The following is a 16,283-nucleotide window of genomic DNA, read 5'->3' on the forward strand; positions in this document are numbered from 1 at the left end:
CTTTTTCAGACCCTCTCCCACAACATACATTTTAAATTAATAAGATTAGGATGAACAATGGAAAGATCTTACCAGACCCACTCCCGTAATATACACTTTAAGATGACAGGATAACTCAAAAGGTTCTTGTTAAGGAGAAACATATCCTTGAGCAAGATACATTGTTATATTGAATAAGACAAAGTAATGTAGTAAAGAACGTTTGTCTTTTCCTCCTTGAGAGCCCCAGACCCCCTTTCTCCTTATCAAGAGCTCCGGACCCCTTTCTCCTTCTCAGAAATGCTGGACTTCTTATCAACCTACCTAGGAATTGACTCTCTCAGGACCATGCATGAAAGATCAGTCAGTTCAGTCACTCAGTCATGTCCAACTCTTTGTGACCCCATGGGCTGCAGCACACTTCACTTCCTTGTCCATCACCAACTCCTGGAGCTTGCTTAAACCCATGTCCATTGAGTCAGTGATGCCATCCAGCCATCTCATCCTCTGTCATCCCCTTCTTCTCATGCCTTCAATCTTTCCCAGCATCAGGGTATTTTCCAATGAGTCAGCTCTTCGCATCAGGTGGCCAAAGTGTTGGAGTTTCAGCTTCAGCATCAGTCCTTCCAATGAATATTCAGGATTGATTTCATTCAGGGTTTGATCTTTGCAGTCCAAGGGACTCTCAAGAGTCTTCTCCAACACCACAGTTCAAAAGCATCAATTCTTTGGCACTCAGCTTTCTTTATAGTCCAACTCTCACATCCATACATGACCTTTTCAAAAACCATAGCTTTGACTAGACGGACCTTTGTCAGCAAGGTAATGTCTCTGCTTTTTAATATGCTGTCTAGGTTGGTCGAAACTTTTCTTCCAAGGAGAAAGCCTCTATTAATTTCATGGCTGCAGTCACCATCTGCAGTAATTTTGGAGCCCAAGAAAATAAAGTCTGACACTGTTTCCACTGTTTTCCCATCTATTTGCCATGAAGTGATGGGACTGGATACCATGATCTTCATTTTTTGAATGTTGAGTTTTAAGCCAACTTTTTCACTCTCCTCTTTCATTAAGAGGCTCTTTAGTTCTTCACTTTCTGCCATAAGGGTGGTGTCATCTGCATATCTGAGGTGATTGATATTTCTCCTAGCAATCTTGATTCCAGCTTATGCTTCATCCAGCCCAGCATTTCTCATGAGGTACTCTGCATATAAGTTAAAAAAGCAGAGTGACAATAATACAGCCTTGACTTACTCTTTTCCCAATTTGGAACCAGTCTGTTGGTCTGTCTCCAGTTCTAATGGTTGTTTCTTGACCTGCATACAGATTTCTCAGGAAGCAGGTCAGGTGGTCTGGTATTCACATCTCTTGAAGAATTTTCCACAGTTTGTTGTGATCTACACAGTCAAAGGCTTTGGCATAATCAATAAAGCAGAAGCAGATGTTTTTCTGGAATTCTCTTGCCTATGATCCAACGGATGTTGGCAATTTGATCTCTAGTTCGTCTGCCGTTTCTAAATCCAGCTTGAATATCTAGAAGTTCATAGCTCACATACTGCTGAAGCCTGGCTTCGAGGATTTTGAGCATTACTTTGCTAGTGTGTGAGATGAGTGCAATTGTGCATTAGTTTGAAAACTCTTTGCCATAGCCCTTTGGGATTGGAATGGAAACTGACTTTTTTCAGGTCAATGACTCCAAGGAACAGTGACCCCACAAAAAACTGACCCAGACTTGCCTGTGAGTGTCCAGGAGTCTCTGGCAGAGGCGTGGGTTTCCTGTGGCCTGCTGCAGGGTTGGGGACACTGAGTATAGCAGTCTGTGCACAGGACCTTTTGGAGGAGGTCACTGTTATCTTCATTACCTCCACCATATTTTGGTCTCAGATCAAACAATGGGGAGAGAACACAGCCCCACTCATCAACAGAAAATTGGATTAAAGTCTTACTGAGCATGGCCCTACCCATCAGAACAAGACCCAGTTTCCCCCTCAGTCCATCTCTCCCATCAGGAAGCTTTCATAAGCCTCTATTCCTTCTCCATTAGAGGGCAGACAGAATGAAATCCACAATTGCAGAATCACCTGAAGGCCAGGTGAAATACAAATATTGTATCTGCAAATAGTTCATTTCTAATAGTAAAAGAGAAGCTGAAGGTTATTTAAAGTTTTAAGAATTCATTTGAACAAAATTTCATTTGAATTGGGCAGCACCACACCGGAAGTGGTTAGGAGACGCCACCCACAGGAGCTGCAGAAGAGAGTGCAGAAGCCAAGCAAGAAGATTAGGGACTACCTCATGGTTCAAGCTGAGCTGGCTGATTGGGATTAGTCATCTTTAAGTTTCTATTTTCCAACTTTGAGGCATTTAGAAGCTTAGTGGGCACTGGGGCACTGAACCACCTCAGCCAAATGGCCTCCTTCTTTGATTAATGTAGCAATAACCAAGTTCCACGTTGATGGTGATGCGCCTGAAGAATCTCTTTAAAAACCACTGTCCTGTGGATAAAGAAGAAGGTCCTACTATGTAGCACCGAGAACCATATTCAATAGTCTATGATAAACTGTAATAGAAAAAATATTTTTAAAAGAATATATATGTGTGTGCATAACTGAATCACTTTCCTATATAACAGATATTAACACAACATTGTAAATCAACTATACTTCAATTTTTTTAAAAACAACTAAAAATTTAAAAAAAGAACTACTATCCTAGACCAGTTGGTCAGTCTTTTAGCCCCAGACTTCCTCCAAGTTCCAGACTGTCAGGCACAATGTGTCACACTGGGTGTGCTGTTGGTGGTGGTGCGTCTGACTCTTTTGCAACCCCATGGTCTGCCAGGCTCCTTTGTCCGTGAGATTGCCATTTCCTTTCCAAGGGATCTTCCTGACCCAGGGATTGAACTCGCATCTCCTGCACTGGTAGGCAGATTGTTTACCTACCACTGAGCCAGGAGGGAGGCCCACTGGGCATGTAGATAATGTAACAAATTAAACCTGCTGTTCCAAATATTATTTTCATTCGGGTGTGGTAAAACTTCACCATAACTGGATAAGCAGGGTCGGAAATTTTTAAAGAGCTAAAATGTGCCTTTGCATTTAGCCCGGGTTGCTGAAATGACCGAAAAGAGCCTGCCAGCAACTGGTGGGGACTCTGGAATCTCTGGTGACCCTGGAAAATCACCTTGGAACCAGGAGCTTGGTGGGCCCACGCCCTCTGGTGGTGGCTTTTGCTTTATCATGACACAGACGCTGAAATTCTGGCTCCTATTGCCCTTGCTGCTGCTGCTGCTGCTGCTGCTGCTAAGTCGCATCAGTCGTGTCCGACTCTGTGCGACCCCATAGACGGCAGCCCAACAGGCTCCCCGTCCCTGGGGTTCTCCAGGCAAGAATACTGGAGTGGGTTGCCATTTCCTTCTCCAATGCATGAAAGTGAAAAGTGAAAGTGAAGTCACTCAGTCATGTCCAACTCAACGCTCTTAGGAAACTTGAAAAAAGCAGCGGGGCTGTGTCAAGGAAGGAAAAAAAAAAAAAAAGGACTTAGTAAAGTAGCCCCCATCTCATGTATGTTGATATCATACAAATAAGCTGCTGTTATTTTTTCACTGGTACAAAATTTTTAAAAACACTCTGATTAGGCAGTGTTGTTGGTTTTTTTTTTTTTTTTTATATTAGGACAGAATGAAAATACAAGTAACTTAAATTAGAAAACGCTCAGTTTCATCTCGCAAAAACAAACGGAGAATTTCACAGAAAACGTGTATCAATTTAGACTCCAATTTGAAAATCTTTTCAGAATAATCTAATTGTGCATTTCTAAGTTGAATAAAGGAGTTCTATTCAATTCTTTCTGTCGTTGAAGGCTCTGGATAAGGGACCAAAGGCTAAGGACAGTAAAACAGGTGCCAGAGACCCAGGGATCCTATAAAGGGAAGCGAGGTCTGAGGCGCTAAGACTGCTCAGCTGATTTTGCCCGTGAAGTAAAGTGCATGGACCGAGGAGGGCAGGGACTTGCTGGAAAAGAGCCCTGGGCACTTGAGAGAATATGCGGGCTCCCCTCCCGCCTGTTTCTGGTCACTTCTTCCAGCTCCCCTGAGACCCCCTGGAGAGACCTGTCTCCTTAAAAATGAGCACCGAGAGGGTGTCTCTTAATCTTCCAGGGTGGGGCGGGGACGTGGGTCCCACACTAGACACGTGATCTGTGGGCATAAACACACAAATCTTATTAAATTGGGAGGGGGAGCTCTGATGCTATGTGCATTTGTGCATATTAGCCCTTTTCTGTCAAATCTTTTGTGAACTGATATTGAATTTCAGCTTCTTAAAAATAAATTAGTATTTGCCCGTTCGTGACAAGTTTATTAACATAAGATTTCTATCCTTGCCTTCTTGATCCACTTCTCACTGTGGCAGCTTGCAAAACGCATTCAGTCTTTATATATATATACATATATATATATAAATTCAAAGATGTGGGTGGATCAACATTTCATGAAATGGATTAAATTTCTGCTGATGCCTTGAGCTGGGTACCACATGCAGTGACGTGACCGTCAGGAAGAGGGCGCCGTGGTATCGCGTTTAGTCGTGTGCTGTCTGGTGAATTCCTGGCTGGTCCCTGTGAGGATTTATAAAGCAAAGTATAATAGCAACGTTTGATGGTCCTGTTACACTCCACTTCTTAAAACGCTGCTGAGACTAGGAAGTGACAGCTTCAGAGCCACTATTGTCTAGAACTAAAAGGAGTTTGGTTTATATCTGTCAGCTCTCTGATATTTTTCTATTGAGGCTGATTAGTTTTGAAGAATGCGTTTCAACCACTTCATCAAAACGCTCTTTAGATTTAAAAAAGACCCACTTTTTAAGCGATTTTTTTTCCCCCACTCAAAGCCAACGTTACAACGGAGGGTTGATTTGTTATGAATATTTTGTTACTGATGGTACTGGAACACTTGAAACATTTAGGAAATCTGAACATGTAAAGCTGCCCTTGTGCACCATCCTGCACTTTTTATCTTTTTATATTAAATACTGAGGCAATCCAAGAAATAGTTGTTAAAGCACGAAATGCTGTTGCCAAATGAATAACGTTCTAGTCCATGCTGCTACTGCTGCTGCTAAGTCGCTTCAGTCGTGTCCGACTCTATGCGACCCCATAGACGGCAGCCCACCAGGCTCCCCCGTCCCTGGGATTCTCCAGGCAAGAACACTGGAGTGGGTTGTCATTTCCTTCTCCAATGCGTGAAAGTGAAAAGTGAAAGTGACGTCGCTTAGTCGTGTCCTACTCTTGGCGACCCCATGGACTGCAGCCTACCAGGCTCCTCCGTCCGTGGGGATTTTCAGGCAAGAGTACTGGAGTGGGGTGCCATTGCCTTCTTCGTTTTAGCCCGTAATCACACAGTATTTAGATTAATATCACAATAAATCAATAAAATAACACAATGAAATTTCAAAAACAATCTTTCATACCTGTGATGTGAAGTGATAAAAAGCCCTGAAATCTTCTCATTTCGATGTTGATTAATTAAAAATAAATTATATAGATAGATTGAAGCATTTGGTTTTCCTCTGGTTTCATTACTAAGATTTCTCCATTACTTACTTAGAATAATAAAGAAAATATAGCTTGATGAGAAGGAGTCCAAGATTAGGTTAACTGGCTCTAACAGACTCTGAATGGGAAATGCTGTGATGACTAACTGGCCAGTAAGAGAGCAATGAGCTTCCCAGGTGGCTGAGTTGTAAAGAATCTGCCTGAGATGCAGAAGACTTCAGTTCAGTCCCTGGCTTGGGAAGATTCCCCTGGAGAAGGAAATGGCAACTCACTCCAGTATTCTTGCCTGGAAAATCCTATGTCCCATGGACAGAGGAGCCTGGCAAGCTACAGTCCATGTGGTCACAAACATGTGGTCATATGACACTGATGTTCAGACCGGAAGGGAAGTCAGGAGGTTTCATTTGCTTCTATCAGGAATTGCACTTGACAGTGAGGAGCAGGGCCGTGAGAAGTAGTGGCTCAGATAGGTCTTTATTTCCCTCACATATGCGTGGCGGCCAGAGGTGAGCTGTGGCTGATGGGCTGAGGTCTCTCTAATTCTCAAGAGTTTTCCTCAAGGTTGCAAGATGACTATTAGGACTTCTACCATTAATTGGGAATTCCAGGCAGCAAAGAAAAGAAAATGACGGTGAAAGGGGCAATTCCTGTGTCAGGAGGGCAAAAACTCAGCATCCCAGTAGATAGCCACTCATATCTCACTCATGGGAAACAGTTCATGTCACCCTTGCCAGTAAGGTGGGAAAGCAGCTTTACCTAGCATGGTGCCAGCCCTCAAGGGCTTAGTCTGTCCGTAAAGGAAAATGAGAGGATCATGTCTCACCACCCCTCTCTGTCTCAGGGGATGAGTCGTCTGGGCCCGGAGAGACTGAGGCTCACCCGTGTCTCAGAGCTGGTGGCAGATTCAGGGCTTTATGGGGCTTTATGACGTGCGAAGTGGGCTGGGCAAGCAGTGGGACTGTGAAGGTCTAAGGATTCTGCTTTAGCAAAAGCATAATAAATAAAAAATGTAAAGATTCATAGCAGCACTATTTGCAATAGCCAAGATATGGAAACAACCTAAATACCCATCAACAGAAAGATAAGTAAAGATGTGACATAAATATATATAATATATATATACATATATATATATGCAGAGTACATCATGAGAAACGCTGGACTGGAAGAAACACAAGCTGGAATCGATTGCCGGGAGAAATATCAATAACCTCAGATATGCAGATGACACGACCCTTATGGCAGAAAGTGAAGAGGAACTAAAAAGCCTCTTGATGAAAGTGAAAGAGGAGAGTGAAAAAGTTGGCTTAAAGCTCAACATTCGAAAAACGAAGATCATGACATCCGGTCCCATCACTTCATGGGAAAGAGATGGGGAAACAGTGGAAACAGTGTCAGACTTTATTTTGGGGGGCTCCAAAATCACTGCAGATGGTGACTGAAGCCATGAAATTAAAAGACGCTTACTCCTTGGAAGAAAAGTTATGACCAACCTAGACAACATATTCAAAAGCAGAGACATTACTTTGCCGACTAAGGTCTGTCTAGTCAAGGCTATGGTTTTTCCTGTAGTCATGTATGGATGTGAGAGTTGGACTGTGAAGAAGGCTGAGCACCGAAGAATTGGTGCTTTTGAACTATGGTGTTGGAGAGACTCTTGAGAGTTCCCTGGACTGCAAGGAGATCCAACCAGTCCATTCTGAAGGAGATCAGCCCTGGGATTTCTTTGGAAGGAATGATGCTAAAGCTGAAACTCCAGTACTTTGGCCACCTCATGCGAAGAGTTGACTCATTGGAAAAGACTCTGATGCTGGGAGGGATTGAGGGCAGGAGGAGAAGGGGAAGACAGAGGATGAGATGGCTGGATGGCATCACAGACTCGATGGATATGCGTCTGAGTGAACTCCGGGAGATGGTGATGGACAGGGAGGCCTGGCTTGCTGCGCTTCATGGGGTTGCAAAGAGTCGGACACGACTGAGCGACTGAACTGAACTGAACTAATACATATATATATGGAAATATTCCATATACATGGAATACTGCTCAGCCATAAAAAGAACATAATAATGCCATTTGCAGTAACACAAATGGAACTAGATGTATCACACTAAGTGAAGTCAGAGAAAGATAAATACCATGTGATATCACTTATATGTGGTATCTAAAAATGATACAAATGAACCTATTTACAAAACAGAAATAGACTCATAGACATGGAAATTAATTTTATAGTTACCGAAGAGGAGAGAGGAGGTGAGAATAAATTAGGAGTTTTGGAGTAACATATATACACTACTGTACGTACAATAAATAATCAACAAGGACTTACTGTACAGTACAGGGAACTATACTCAATATCTTGTAATAACCTATAATGGGAAGAATCTGAAAAAGAATATATATTAAATATATATATAGAGAGAATATTATACATATATATATCTGAATTAGTTTGCTTATAACTAACACAATATAAATCAACTATACCTCAATTTTTTAAAAAACAATGCAAACAGACATGAGTTGCTGAAAAAAAATCATGATCTCATAAGATCATAATGATTTGATTTTCCTATAGAAATACATGACGAAAAGTAAAGATCAAATCCTAACACGGTAATGAAGTGATACTGTAACTGTCAAGGCATTAAAATGTTGTTTGATAGTAAAAATGTCATCTGACGGCCTGGTACTTCAAAATAAATCATGGACACGTTCCCTCATACACACCTTGGCTTCCTTCCTGCTGTGAAAGTGGCAGCCCTCCCGCTCTCGCCGACTAGGAAACGGCCCTCGACTTCCTGAGGAGCGCGCCTCAGGGACAGTGCCGGTGGCGATGGTGGCCGCAGGAAAGCAAGACTGCGCTGCAAGGGGCTCCAGCTGACTTTCTTCCATTGCTTGGAGGATAAACTGTGTCTTCTAGGAGGAGAGTTGTGACAGATGTTGACTCTCTCACAGATAAAATTCAGCCATTCAAATGGTAAATTTACACTTAAGAATGCAACATTCACATGCATTAATATATGACATTTGTTTTTCTCTTTCTAACTTACTTCCCTTTGTATAACAGACTCTGGGTCCATGTCTCTACAAATGACCCAATTTAATTCCTTGCTGTGTCTGAGTGATATTTCATTATATAGATGATGTATCACATCTTCTTTATCCATTCATCTGTCTGTGGACATTTAGCTTGCTTCTGTGCCCTGGCTATTGTAAAGAGTGCTACAGTGAACACTGGGGTGTATGTGGAATCTAGAAAAAGGGTACAGATGAGCCCGCATGCAGGGCAGGAATGGAGACCCAGATGCACAGGACAGAGCTGTGGGCGTGGTGGCAGGGTGGGGTGGATTGGGAGATGGGAACTGGCACATATACGCCACCATGTGTCAAACAGCTCGTGGGGAGCTGCGATGCATCACAGGGAGCTCAACTCAGTGCTCAGTGATGAGCCGCAGGGGTGCGATGAGACGCAGGGGTGCGATGAGACGCGGTAGGGGAGAGAGGTCCCAGAGGGAGGCGATCTCCGTGTACACACAACTGATGCGCTTCCTTGTGCAGCAGAAACTAACAACATTGTAAAGAAACCACACTCCAGTTTAAAAAAGAGAATGCAATACTGTGTCAGGGTACGTACTCATCCAAGGGGAGACTATGTATGACTGCTTATAACCTAGGGCCACAGAGAAGTAATCTGTAGGAACCTGAACCGAAATGTTTTTTTTTTTTTTTTTAATTTAAAACAATCATTTTATTAAAAATAGCAAATGTTTTTGAAAATTGTATAATATTAAAACTGTGCCCTTCATGTTACGGAAAAGGAAACTACAAGGAACTATTTATTTGGAGAATAGGAAAATATTTTTGTTCTTGTTTTACTATGTATTTTTTAAGTTATAACTCCATAGTTTATGATTGTAGATCTTTTCAAACATGAAGACTTGTTTGAATATTTTAGTGTCATCTAAAATGGCAACTTTATAATGGTTTCTCTCCATTCATGACCTAGGCCTGGGATATAAATGGGGAGCAAAATTTCCTGATTGGAGATTCAATTGTGTGTAATTGGTTTGTGATTGCAGTGGGAGAAACTGCAGATGACCACAAGCGAAAGGAGGAAAATCTTCTGCTCTGTCACTTTCCATGTCATTGCCATCACCTGCGTGGTCTGGTCCTTGTACGTGCTGATAGATCGGACAGCAGAGGAGATCAAGCAGGGAAATGATAATGGTAAGAGTTTGTCTCCTTTCTCTTTCTGGCTTGAATCCTGTGACATCACCCAGGGATGTGCACTGGAGCTGTTTCCCAAAGCACATGTGCACAGCAGCTCCCTGTTTTGGCAGCTGAGTCTCCTCCAGCTCCCTAACTGATGAACACTCTGACCACAAAGCACTGACCAAAGTAAGATTTATCAAGTCCACCTTAGCGGGGGAGAAATCCACAGATGCCACACACCACTTTAAGCTATTCAGGAGCTGATAAAGATCCAATTCTGCCCCATGTGAAAAGGCAAATAACTGTAAAAATAGAATGTTTTTCCTTTTATTTAATTCACTCTATTCATGGCTTCTTGTAACACATGAATAAGAGGGCAGTTAGTAGAGGCTGTGTTACAGCCCATTAATTAGCACACTATAATCTTATAGAGTGGGTTAACACTACAGTTTGAAATTTTTACCACACTAAGTTTGATAGTGAATGATGATATCAAGTCTGAAGAAAGATGTTTTAAAATCATTGCAGCGTAGTCTAACATTTTAAATGGTTAGGTCATTCAAAACAGGAGCAAAAATTACTTGCTTATCTTCACCTGTGAAGGGACCCAGTTGTTTCTCAACAGGCTCTGCTGGCTTTAGCCAGTAGCCTAAATCAAAGCTGGTAAAACAGTGAGGGGTGCTCCCCAGCCTCCCCCAGGGGGAGATATGTATATCATACGTAAAACCAGGGGTGAATTTGGAAGGAGAAGGTGCTCAGATGATAGCACTGTAAGTTTGCACCTCCTTCAAAAGAAGAGTGAAAGAGAAAAAGATGAGAGGCAATAAGAAGGAAGGAGGAAAAGAATCTTTAAAAGGAGAGGTTTCTTTCTTCTGTGTTTCTCTGTCTGGACCAAAGGGGAGAAGGAGTCCCCTTCTTGTGCTCCTGGTGCCGCTTCTCATCAGAACAGGGCTGAGATCTAAAGGACCAGGACCCCAGAGCCCCCAGGAGGCCGGGTGTGTAGCTAGAGTGTGTGTGCTGCAGGGAATTGGCGGGGGGGGGGGGGGGGGGGCAGGGACACGCTGGGTCAGAGGGCAAGTTGTGGGGGGAGTGTTTTGTGCATCAGTGATAACTCATGTGTATACAATTCATATGCAACTGCGTTGCTCAGAGCTGTATTGTTCAGAGCTGGCCAACTTTAGAATATCTATCACATCTCTAAGTTAGAGTAGACATTTTTGTGTGTGTGCTAAGTCACTTCAGTTGTGACCAACTCTTTGTGACTCCATGGACTATAACCCATCAGGCTCCTCTGCTCATGGGACTCTCCAGGCAAGAATATTGGAGTGGGTTTCCATTTCCTTCTCCAGGAGACCTTCCTAAATCAGACATGGAACCCTTGTCTTTTATGCTTCCTGCATTGGGAGGTAGCTTCTTTACCACTAGTGCCACCTGGGAAGCTTCAGACATTTCTTTTAACTTTTAACTTTATATTGGGGATATATAGATGATTAACAATGTTGTAATAGTTTCAGGTGGACAGAAAAGGTACTCAGCCATACATATACATATCCCCCAAATTCCCCTCCCATCCAGGGTGCCACAAAACACTGAACAGAGTTCCCTGTGATATACAGTGAGTCCTTGTTGGTTATCCATTTTAAATGTAGCAGTGCGTACATGACTTTCCCCAACCCCCTAACTATCCTTTCTCCCCATCGCTCCCCTCAGAGAAAATTTGTTTAAGCCCATGTCCTCCATGGTTGCCGACACTGGCCGTTCTGCAGACCTTGCAGTTGTGTGTGTGTGTGTGTGTGTGTGTGCGTGCGTGTGAGAACAGAGGCGCGCTCTGTCCCTGCACCATCTCACCGTCCCCTACGGCCTCAGGGACGGAGGGCTTCCTCGCGGGCTAGAGCAGACCTGCAAGCTGGACCGAAGCTAGCCTGAAGTCTGACTCAGGGTCCCAGTGATCACCCTGCTCAGGTCCGCTGTCTCAGCCTGCAGGGTCTCCCCCGTGGGGTCGCCCAGCCACAAGGAAGGGGAAGGAGATGAACAGGAGGATGACCCTCATGTCATCCACATGCAGACTGCTCAGAAGTTCTCTCTTAACTCATTTCCTCAATCCCATTTCTGACACGTGAGCGGATAGTGTTTGTTTATTTCCCGTTGGATATGACTGTCGGCTTCAGCCCTGAAACCCGTGACCCAGGTCTCCTGTTTCTGTCCCTCTCGAGTCCTCCTGGGTGTCCTTTTGTCCCCAGATATTGTTTCTGTGTCGGTAACGCCCTTCCCCGGATCTCCAACCAGACATCTGCCTGCCTCCCGACCTCTCCATTTAAAGGTCTCCCAGGCACCCAGACTAGTGTGTCCAAACTCCTAACCCTTCCACCACTTCCCACTCTGACCACTATGGCGATGACACCGCTAACCCCTAGTAACAAAATGCAACCTGGCTTTCATTGCCGTCTCCTCCCCTTCACTTCCAGCTTACATCAATCACCAAGTCCTATTTATTTAGTTTGCCCCACAGGCCTCTGAAATCTGTATCTCTCCCTCCCCACTGCTACACCCAGGTAGTAGCATCTCTTTTACTCCAAAACTGCAACTGCTCCTTGCAAGACTTTCTCTAGTTTGCCTACCTTCAACACATGTCCAGAAACATAATCACAGCAAGTTCAAACAAAAATCTGACCACATTCTGTCCCTGCTTATTCATGACTCTCAAAACACATCCAGGACTCTGGCAAGGAGCTATGCTGACCCCATGGCCTGGCTGAAGCCAGCTATGCTGAACACTGGTTCACCCCCAGACCTGCTCCCAGAGCTGCTCTGCTCCTCTGTCTCGGGGACACATTTCCTCCCAGCTTTTTGTGTCCACTCTGCACACCAACTCTCATGCTCATGCGTCATCACATACTTCCTTGTCCCTTAAGTTGACTTTAAATTTCACTCCCTCCCAGAAACCCAGATCAGCTCCCTGAGATAGAATAATTTCTACTACCTCAGCAACTCTCAAAATGCAGTCCCCAAGCCCACAGCATGAACATCACCTGAGTGCTTGTTAGAAAGGCAGACTCCTGCCTCTCCCCACGCTGGGCCTGTGACTCAGAGATTCTGAGGGTGGATCCCAGCAAGGCGTGTGACGCTGACACTCTCTGAGCATGGGGAACACGTGCTCCTGCACATCCTCCGCCACCCCAGCCTGGCTGCCCATCGAATCACCTGTGCAGCGTCTGCACCACCACAAAGCGTCGAGCTCAATTCCCAGAGGTTTACACTTAATTAGCCCTAACATGATCCTCTTGTGCAGTCAGGCTGAGAAGCTCTGCCCCCAGGAGACGTCCCACACCCTGTTGTGATTGGGCATTTAATAGTCTGAGTTTTGACGGGGTCAGCATGTCTGTCTTGCTCACCAGCACATCCCAGGTGCTGAGCACTGTATCTGGAGCCCAACAAGGGACCCAGTCATGTAGGAGGGTGAATTCTTTGTATACAAGCTTTTCTACTTTTTTCTTTTCTTTAGACTTTTTCTGCAAAATATTTTTTCCCTTTCTCAGTTCTGGGTAGGATGCAGGATTTCATACCACAGTCTCCAGTGGACTATCCCCCAGGGTTATCAGCCATATTTCCCAACAGAAAACGATGCATGGTAATCAAAGATCAGCTTTCCAACACCTGTATCTATCTATCAATATTTATACACACGGTATATAAGGTCAGTTTTCTACCATATACTTGTAAACATTATTTTCAGGTTCTTAAAAACAAGTGAAAATGAGATAGCTTTTATCTTTGGTGTTCAGACTTTTTGAATTAGGAAGCAAGATCTTTATCATGAACCAGACTCCGTAGTTATTCCTACAGAGTCACTGGCTAGAGGGACAATAATTTCAAGTGGGACCGAGGTGACTTTTGTAAAAGTATTTTTTTTTTTTTTTGTAAAAGGCTCTCTGTATTTGTGTTCAAATTGTATGTAACACCTGACTTCCCAAAGTACACATTATCAGGTGGTGTAGACATCTTTGTGAGTTGTTATTAATCTTCCTTTGGCATTGGAACTGTGAGAACTGATCCTGAACTGGCTTTTAAAGTTTTGGGGAAAAAAAACTGCATAATTTAAAAGTTAAAATATTTAAAATCCATCTTGAAAACCTTCAAAAACCTTTGAAGAAGAACAAATTGCCCTTCTTTAACAAGAATGGAAGTTGAATATAAAACAGCAACATCTTCTGAGCTGTAATAACAGGACTGTCAGGAAAAAGTCCTTTGTATATTGAGTGACTGTCCTTTTAGCTTAAATATGCATCATGCTCCAGATTCCTCTCTTTCTATTTCCTGTGATGAAAAAGGCAAAAACAAAAACACACGGTACTTGAAACTTTAACATCCTAAATTATCCATGTTGTCAACTCTAATTTGGGGGAACAGTTACTCCCCCTGCTTTATCTTTACGTATTCTAGAAGAATGCTTCAGGGTACTATCTGTGTGCTGAAAACAAATCACAAAAATAAGGCCAAGAAAATGAAGCAATTCATGTTATCTATGAAAGAGACTGTAGGTGCAGAGTTAAGGCTGCTCCAGGACCATTTAAATGCATAGAAATGAGGGACTAGTGTAGCAAATTGATTTTGTTTACTTCTGACTCCCTCACAAGCCTCCATGAACACCCAGGGGTGGACTGCACCTCCCTACTGGCTGTTAACATCCGCTTTGAGAGCATCTTAAAAATCACTTCCCTGACATCCATTTAATATTTTCCTTTTCAGCACTGTTGTTTAAACATTCCTTTTTAGCATAACTATATATGCTGTTTTGTTAATGACCTCAAAGTGGTAAATGCCTACTTTGGCTAATGATTGGAAGGCCCCCCACAGTCTAGTTCTGGCTTGGTCAGGCACTAGTTATCGTGCATAAAATAATCACTCTAAAGCTTACTTTTTCTCATTTGTTGACTAAGTTGGACTGAATATCCTCCAATGTTTCTTTCTAGGATTTGTTTCTCAAAAACATAATGAGCTTGACCTTGCATCAGATAAATTGAAACAAAGTGTTTACACAAATACAGCTCATGTATCATCCATGTTTACTCACAGTCAATATTATCATTAAAACTAGTTAAGGAGAAGACTGCAAATATGTGAAATGGGCTATTTCCCTGTGCAAAATCCCTTCGTTCTTGAAGGAAACACCCTTTGTGAAGCCATTAACCATAATAAAGGAAATCTTAGTAAGGTCTGATTTATAAAGAAATTGAATATGAGTATGAGTCATTTAGAATCTGGCTGTTAGCCAGGAAAAGGGGGGCTTCTGAGAGTGAAAATAAGGAAATAGTGACTGTAAAGGAGATGAAAGAGACAGTCAGTGGCAGTGATCCTGTGGGTGGAAAAACTCTAGTCTTAGGTTCCTGAGGGTAAATGTCCTTCAACCCAACCTGTCTTCTGATCCTGCCTCAATGGAAGATGCATTGAGGAAGATCTGGGCAATTTTTTAATGCAAAAAAAAAAAAAAAAAGGAAAGAAAGAAAATTTTACAGATTTTACTCTTCCATCATATTTACTCCTTTGTTCAAGCTCTGTAAATACAGTTACTTTTACCTGGACTTCCTAGTTTCCCTCTCTGGCTTGCTAGAAAAATCTCACCTTAGATACAGAGTATATGATGAGCTGAATGGTCAATGTACTCTTTGTCTGAAGGGCTTTTACTCGCTCTTCAAATACCAGGTTCTTTACAAAACTGTGCACTGATTTCTATGGTTCTGGTAGCACTGCACTTTCAGGCAGATGGAATGCAGTGTTTTGGTTCATCTAAGTCTAATTTGTGAAGTCTTCAATGCCGTATCACAGGACAAACCTAAAGCCTTTCCTGGAAAACCTACTGGCATGTCTGTTGTTTTGGGATGGCGTGGATGTTGTGGCAGCCTTCAAGTATCTTATCACACACATGCAGTTATCAAAATGGTGGAAGAAGTTATTATGACAAGCATGTATTCTGACTTGAGAATTTATTGGCCATTCTCGTAGGACTGACATGATGATATGGAAAGTGAATGAACTGACTGAAGGTATCTGAAGGGCAAGACTCCCATTTCCTTAGAAAATGATGGTTCACAGAATATCTGCTCCTCTAATTCTTGCTCAAGAATTTCCAGGCATCATCTCCTATCAATACTTAAGAGGTCAAGATGGGCAGAGAGTTGATTTCTAAGTCTCCAGAAAATCCTGAAGAAAGATCTCAAGCACAAAGGCAGAAGTAGAGATAAATCATAAATCCTTGAACTTCAGAGTAAAGAAGAGATGGTTGCATTGTCTGAAGCTGGATTTTCCAAATTCTTGTTCTGAACTGGCAAGTAGGGTCAACTTAATGCTCTTGACAATTTTGAGTACATGCTCCAGCTTCAAAGTATTCTTTGGGTTACACAAGGGGTCTACTCTGAGCTTCCCTTCTTCACCTCCACCCTTCCTTACTGTATACATTATTTCCTCTTCATGGAAAACAGCATAGAACTGACTAGTCCAACACAACTGAATGGGAAGACAGTGTGCTGCCTCTCAATAAAAA

General features: G+C 42.9%; 1 protein-coding gene across 3 annotated transcripts in view; it reads left to right on the forward strand.

Moving 5' to 3' along the window:
* The window catches only part of MARCHF1 (membrane associated ring-CH-type finger 1), a 138,279-nt gene that overhangs the window by 115,310 nt on the left and 6,686 nt on the right, over positions 1–16,283 (forward strand). For all 3 annotated transcript variants that reach the window (XM_069593353.1, XM_069593354.1, XM_069593352.1), the window contains one exon: positions 9,613–9,760. In XM_069593353.1, coding sequence (XP_069449454.1) covers positions 9,613–9,760 — 148 coding nt within the window. The remainder of the gene's footprint in view (positions 1–9,612; positions 9,761–16,283) is intronic.

This window comes from Ovis canadensis, chromosome 6 (assembly GCF_042477335.2).
Source record: "Ovis canadensis isolate MfBH-ARS-UI-01 breed Bighorn chromosome 6, ARS-UI_OviCan_v2, whole genome shotgun sequence".
Lineage (NCBI taxonomy): Eukaryota > Metazoa > Chordata > Mammalia > Artiodactyla > Bovidae > Ovis > Ovis canadensis.